The sequence below is a fragment of the Drosophila willistoni genome, unplaced genomic scaffold (assembly GCF_018902025.1).
Source record: "Drosophila willistoni isolate 14030-0811.24 unplaced genomic scaffold, UCI_dwil_1.1 Seg379, whole genome shotgun sequence".
In the NCBI taxonomy this organism is placed as follows: domain Eukaryota; kingdom Metazoa; phylum Arthropoda; class Insecta; order Diptera; family Drosophilidae; genus Drosophila; species Drosophila willistoni.
Window position 1 is genome coordinate 32,567 of NW_025814321.1, and position 6,824 is coordinate 39,390.

Below are 6,824 nucleotides of genomic sequence, written 5' to 3' on the forward strand. Positions count from 1 at the left end.
GCGGTAGTCCACAGGAAGATGCAGTCCTGCTCTGCCGCGTGGAGTTAGCCCTGACCGACATCCCGACCGAGAGACCTTCAGGGAGCAAGGATCAAGCGAGCGACGAGAAATCACCCGACGAGGCTCAACAAGCTGTAGACTCGACCCTACCGGAGCGCGCGGTGATACTGTCGGTGGTCGAACTCTCTCCCTCGGCACAAAACATTGGACCCTCGGAGTCGGCCGGCCCTTTTTGTTTGGAGGATCCAATGATATCTACTGGTCCGGTGGGGCAAACCTGCCCGGAAGAGACAATCGTCTCGGCCGCAGCTGCGTTGTTTGGGTTAGCTCAAGTGCCCGTGTGCCCACCGTCCTCCAAAGCCCGCGCAGACCCAGTTTCGCTCACACCGGACACCCCTCCGCGGCCCGTTTGTGAGTGTCTGGAGAGACGTCAATCTCCAGAAGTCGTGGAAGCAGCCATGCCGGACACCCCTCTGCGGCCCGTGTATGAGACGATAAGCCCCCAGCGAACACAGGTGTTCTCCTGATTGTCGGAGTCAAATGTCTCCACTCGAGTGATATCTCAGCGCAGACTTGATATTGGTATTCAACATTTCCAATCTACATTCCAAGTCTATTGCTTGAAACAAAATACTTCTATCTTTTAATTGGTCACTAACGCGTATAGTGTATAGTTATACTTTTTACGCATAGAGCTCGACGCTTCTTTGCATCATCGTAATCTTTGGGAATCGTCCCAGATGTAGGAGCCATTGTTGCAAGATAAATAATTTAATAGGACGAACTCGACCCGATTTTAAATTTATATACTCAGACATTTATATAGTTTATAACGAACAGAAACTTTTTATTTATATGTATATACTATTGACCCGCCGAACTTTGTTCCGCCTTAATAATGACAATAAATAAATTGGAAAAAACACAAAAAAAATTAAATAACTACATTAATCAATTGAGAACAAACATTGTGACAAGAGATTTATATATATTAAGATATAAGTTAAGCACTTCTATCACAACTCATACCATAACCCATTGGTCAACCCCACTCAATCGTCACATGCCCATTTGTCGCATGATCGCCAATCTCAAGTAACAGTCCGATCGCTAGGATAAACAATAAGCCTGCACCTAATTTTCCCAGGCCCTAGAAGAATGGTGTCGGGTTCGGTGCATACGCAGAATCACGCCACAAATTTCGGCAATAAACAAAGAATGGTCCTGAACACTTGTGTAAACAAAGAATGGTCCCACGCACTTAATTTGGACTATTGGACTCAGCCAACGCCGCCGCTTGCGACGACGTCGATTACCCAAGCCTTCATACATCATAATCGAACCATGGTAAATCAGTATTGAGCCTAAGTACAAACCAACCGGTAACTTCGCTTAAACTCCGCCGAATTCGCTCACCAAAGTCAGCATCTTTCAGTTATAATTAAAACATACTGTATTGTAATAAAAGTGACTTTATAAATAAAAATTCATTTTTTTAACCCGTGAGTGAAGGAAGTGTTTAATTTATATAATCTCTCATACGTCCCAATTATAGCGAGTAAAACACGTCTATCTCTGGTGAGCTCTCCATAAAAACTGAGCCGCTCTCATTCTTTTTATTTGAACCTCTCTGTTCTTTTCTTTAAAGCATAAAACTTAATACTAATTTGTAACAAAGAAAAGAGTAATACTTAATTCTAAACATATTGCACTGGGGAAAGAGTAAGATATACTTAATATTAATACATATTGCTACAATTCGGCCATTCTGACATTAAGGATCACCTGATCCTAGTCTTCTTTATGACGACCTTTGCTTAACATACTGACTTTTTCTTTAATAGAATTTTCATTTACATTTAGGTTTGTATTTATTTTTTATCTGTTCATTCGTATTTTCACCTTTCTCTATATTTACGTTAACTTTATTAGTTTCATCTGACCAATTGAACCATGGCTTCATATTTGTGATAGACCAAATTCCAGTATAAGGAATCTTCGACTGCTGAAATCCGTCGACGTCACTTATAACGTATCGATCATTTTCGAGGCACTTAACGGATTTTAAAAGGCCCTTTGAATCTCGGCACTAATTTTTTGGACACCCCTTTGTGAGTGTCAAAATTTTTAACTACCACATAGTCGCCTGGCTTAAAAACTTTTGGCCCTCGTCTTTTTCGATTCGCTAGACATTCATTATACTCTTGAAGTTTCTTTTCTTTTTCTTTAGCTTTCGCTCGTACCGACTCCAAATTTCTTTCCACAGACCTGTCTTCTAACAAGTAGTCTTTTAATTCATCTACTTGTCATCCTTTTTGGCCGACGCCAAATAGTACGACACTTGGATGCTGTCCCAATGACCTATGAATAGTGTTATTCATGGTATACTCTACTATCTCTATGGCCTGACCAAAACTAACATTTTCTTCTGAGGCTAATAATTTTGCCAACATAGGGCCTAGACTTCTATTTATTCTTTCAACCTGGCTATTAGCTTGCGGAGAACCAGTTGCAATTTTGACATGTTGTATATTACAAGACTCTAAAAAGCTAGAAAATTCGTTAGACGTAAAACACGTTCCACGATCCGACACTATGCACTTTGGCCTACTATAGTCTCTAAAATACTCTTTAAGTGCTTCTATTGCTTCCTTAGATTTTGTGGTTTTCGCTAAGTAAAGTCTGACAAATTTCGTACACGCGTCAACCACCACTAACACGTGTTTCTTTGTGCTTCCTTTGACATCGATTGGTCCGAAGTGATCGATATGAACCACTTCGAATGGCACATCAGGTTTAGGTATATTGTGGATATGACCCTCTTGTTTTCCATTTTTTGACGAAAAGACTATACACTTTAGGCAATTATTTACATGTTGTTCTACTTTTTTCCGTAACTTTGGAAACCAATACGACTTTGTGATAACTTCTACAACTTTGTCTATGCCTGTGTGGCCTAACTCATTATGATATTTAAACAGGACATGTGACTCCATATTTTTCGGTACGTAAAAAGCAAGGCAACCATTTTGTAGTTTTTTATAAATTAAACCGTTTCGCATTTCATACGAACTGTGTTCAGACCTTTCTAACATTGACTTTAATCTTAAAATTTCATCATCTTGGTTCTGACATATTACTAACTTATCTTCAAATGAGTTAGTTTCCACAACCATAATGTTAGTATTTCTACTTAAAGCATCTACATGTTGCATTCTCGTTGCCGGCCTATGCTCTAGCACATAATCGTAGTTTTCTAACTCTAGAGCCCAACGGGCTATTCTGGGGTTAACTTCTCTTTTGCTAAGTGTCAATGTAAGCGAGTTACAATCTGTCGCGATCTTGAAATGCTTTCCCTGCAAATATACACGAAATCGTTTTAACGAATAAATTATCGCCAATGTTTCTAACTCAAAGCTATGATATCTAGATTCCACATCGGTAGTTCTTTTAGAAAAATAGAAAACTGGATGCCATTTACCATCGCTTTTCCTTTGTAGCAAAATCGATCCGAAACCAATAGAACTTGCGTCACAATGCAGTTCGGTTTCATCATTTGGGCTATAAAGCGCAAGTTTGGGGCCTCTGTTAACTTAGACTTTAGATTTTCAAACGTACTAAGTTCGATGTTCCCAAACATGAACTTTTTGTCTTTTCTAACTAGGTCATATAATGGCTTGGCAATAGTAGCAAAATCTTTAATAAACCTAAGAAAATAGGAACATAGTCCTAAAAAACTTTGAACCTCGCTGACTTTAGTCGGAACTGGAAAATCCTTTACTGCTTGTATACCCTTATCGTCAGCTTTCATGCCTTTGCCTGTAATCGAATACCCTAGGTACTTAACACTCATCTGCAGAAATTCGCACTTATCTAATCTCAACTCCAATTTATTGTCAACAAATCGGTCAAATACTTCTTTTAAAATTTCTAGATGTGTATCAAAATCTTTTGTTGCTACCATAACATCGTCTAAATATATAATAACTTTTTCATCCCTGATCATATCGGCAAATATCCTGTTTATAAACCTTTGAAATGTAGACGGCGCATTTCTGAGGCCAAATGGCATACGAAGAAATTCAAACTGACCTAGCGGTGTCGTGAATGACGTAAACTTCACTGAATCCTCATGCATGTATACATGGAAAAACCCATTCTTTAAGTCGAGTTTCGAAAATAAGGTTTTTCCTGCAAGTCTATCTAACAGATCATCAATAAGTGGAATAGGATAACTATCTTTTGAAGTCGCCTTGTTTAATTTTCTAAAATCAACGCACATTCTAAGTTCACCTGTAGTCTTTTTACGAGCACGATTGGGGAAACATATTCTGACTCACTCGGCCTAATATATTCTTTGCTTAAGTATTCGTCAATTATTTTTTGCAATTCAGCCTTTTCGCTATAAGAAAGTCGTCTTGGATTACAGCTAAACGGACTTATGTCATTGATTGTGAGTTTCATTTCGCATTTAACCTTTGGTTCATTTGGTCGATTTCTTTCCAGATAAAATTTAGAAAAAATATTTTCAAACATTGTCGTTTCATTGAAACTTTTGCCAACAGAATATTTTGAATTTACCACGTCACAATCAATATTTAACATTTGGTTTTCAAAATTATCTTCTTTGCTCAAGTCATGGCTTAACTTAATACTTTCGGCCATTGACTCTTTACACAGATCATCGTCAAGCTGCAGTACAATTTTAGCTTTACATATTTTCATAAAATCTCTACCTAACAGTATTGGACTTCCCATAGACTCGTTGGAAACAATCAGTAGTCGAACGTAAACATTTTTATTTAATATTTCAACGTAACATAAAATACTTCCAAAGACTTCAAGTTTACTTTTATTTAAACCAAAATATGTATGTTCAGGACCGGGTTCCAATTTAATTTCATCTGAAACGAACTCCTTTTTAATTAAGCTAACTGCGCTTCCCGAGTCTATGAGGCATCCTAGGGAAAATACATCATTACCTATGTGAACTTTTACAATTCTTATATTATCCAAACTTACTGATATTGCTGCGGGCTTCTTCTTATTTTGACTGCAATCTGCCACTCGGTGACCCATTTCACCACATCCAAAGCAAGCACCAGTTGCTCTTATTGGTTTGTTACAGTCGGCTGCTAGGTGACCCAGGCAGTTACAGTTGAAGCACCTGAATGTGGGCTTCTTCTTTGCGGAAACATTTGACAGAGATACAGGTTTTTCCCGCTGCAGCACTATGTTGACAAATGCTGCCAACACGTCATCCTTAGACCCAAAACGCTGCATACAAGCCATCTCTCGCAAGTGACGGTCTGGTATTCCGTCAACAATATACTCGACCATCTCGTCCTCCGGCAAACGCAAGCCGCCAGCCAAGCCAACTTTGTCGTTAAAGTAATTCAGGAACGGTTCGCCGACGCACCACTTGCGTGCCTCAAACTCTCTTCGAATTATTACATTGGTCTTCTTTGATCCGAAGACTTTTCCCATGGCATCGAATATGGTTTTCACAGGCTGACACAAACACTCAGGGTTTGAGTGTATCCAATCCAAAGCTTTGCCCTTTAGTTTACCGAAGACAAGCAAACGTAAATTATTTTCGTTCAAGTTGAATGATCTTTCCAAATGAAGCACGGAAGATATCCAACTATAAACATTTCCATTACCGTCAAAATCGAGTACAAAATCTTTCACATCTTTGGCCAAGCCCTGGTCACCTGTCTTCGTCGCCAGCCAGCTGCTTGAGTGGCCAGACTCAGGGTTGCCAGCAAGGCGCAAAAACTCGTTCTCTCTACGAACCAGTTCGATTTCTTTGCAAAGTAGTTCCAGCTTTTTTTCCAAAGTGTACATTACTATGTTTTTCTTTTTGGCTCTCTTCATTCGACTTCTCATTTGTTCCATTGCGCTCTCCGTTGTTACTCTTTTCATTTGACTTCTCATTTGTTGCGTTGCGCTCTCCGTTGTTGCTCTTTTCATTTGACTTCTCATTTGTTGCTTTTGATATTTCTTGCGGTTCATTCGTAATGCTCTCGTTTTCTGTCTGCGTCTCGCTTTCTGCATCGTTTTGATCATTTTCTGCTTCGTTCTGTCCATTTTCTGCTTCGTTCTGTTCGTTTGCCGTTACTTCTTGCTGCTGTTGACCTTGGAACAAGTCTGCCTCGAAATTTTGCGTCTGACCGGCGCCATCGTCCGATGAATACAAAATGCTCTTTAGGTGCTCCAAGCAATCTTTTTCAGGGGGATCCGCGCGTTTACTTAGGCCTCCGTTAGGAGCAGCTCCATCTTTTGGATGTTGCCCTCTCGCTACAGGCTAAGTTGGTTTAAACGTTCGGCTAGCACATTTTTAGTGCCAGTATCTGGTAAACCTAGGTTTTTGCACCAGATTTGTAACTGGGACTTCGAAAAATCGTCAGGATTTATTGAATCCATTATTGTTTTTTAATATATATTTTTTCTTTGCTAAATTATAGCTATTTCACTGTTTTTTCACTGGGTTAACTATGACCACTTCTGAAATTATAGCGAGTAAAACACGTCTATCTCTGGTGAGCTCTCCATAAAAACTGAGCCGCTCTCATTCTTTTTATTTGAACCTCTCTGTTCTTTTCTTTAAAGTGAGACAGCACGCTTCTCGTACTGTACCATTGCATAAAACTTAATACTAATTTGTAACAAAGAAAAGAGTAAGATATACTTAATTCTAAACATATTGCACTGGGGGAAAGAGTAAGATATACTTAATATTAATACATATTGCTACACAATGAATGGATCTCAAAGAATTTTTATTTTGTTTTTAATTTTCTTATAATTTTGTTATATTTGAA

The 6,824-nt window shown here is 38.9% G+C and overlaps 1 protein-coding gene across 1 annotated transcript; it reads right to left on the reverse strand.

The window, feature by feature from the left end:
- Window positions 1–4,789: 4,789 nt before the first annotated feature.
- On the reverse strand, window positions 4,790–5,838 carry LOC124461350. The gene is made up of 2 exons (XM_047012877.1): window positions 5,023–5,838; window positions 4,790–4,961 (listed from the first exon to the last, which is right to left on the reverse strand). Exons 1-2 carry the CDS (start codon window positions 5,485–5,487, stop codon window positions 4,950–4,952), a joined length of 477 nt encoding a protein of 158 aa, XP_046868833.1. The 5' UTR covers window positions 5,488–5,838; the 3' UTR covers window positions 4,790–4,949.
- Between the last annotated feature and the right edge of the window lie 986 nt (window positions 5,839–6,824).

Bases quoted from the DNA above. Each gene is read 5' to 3' on its own strand.
- LOC124461350 (XM_047012877.1), bottom strand. From the start codon at position 5,487: ATGGGAAAAGTCTTCGGATCAAAGAAGACCAATGTAATAATTCGAAGA.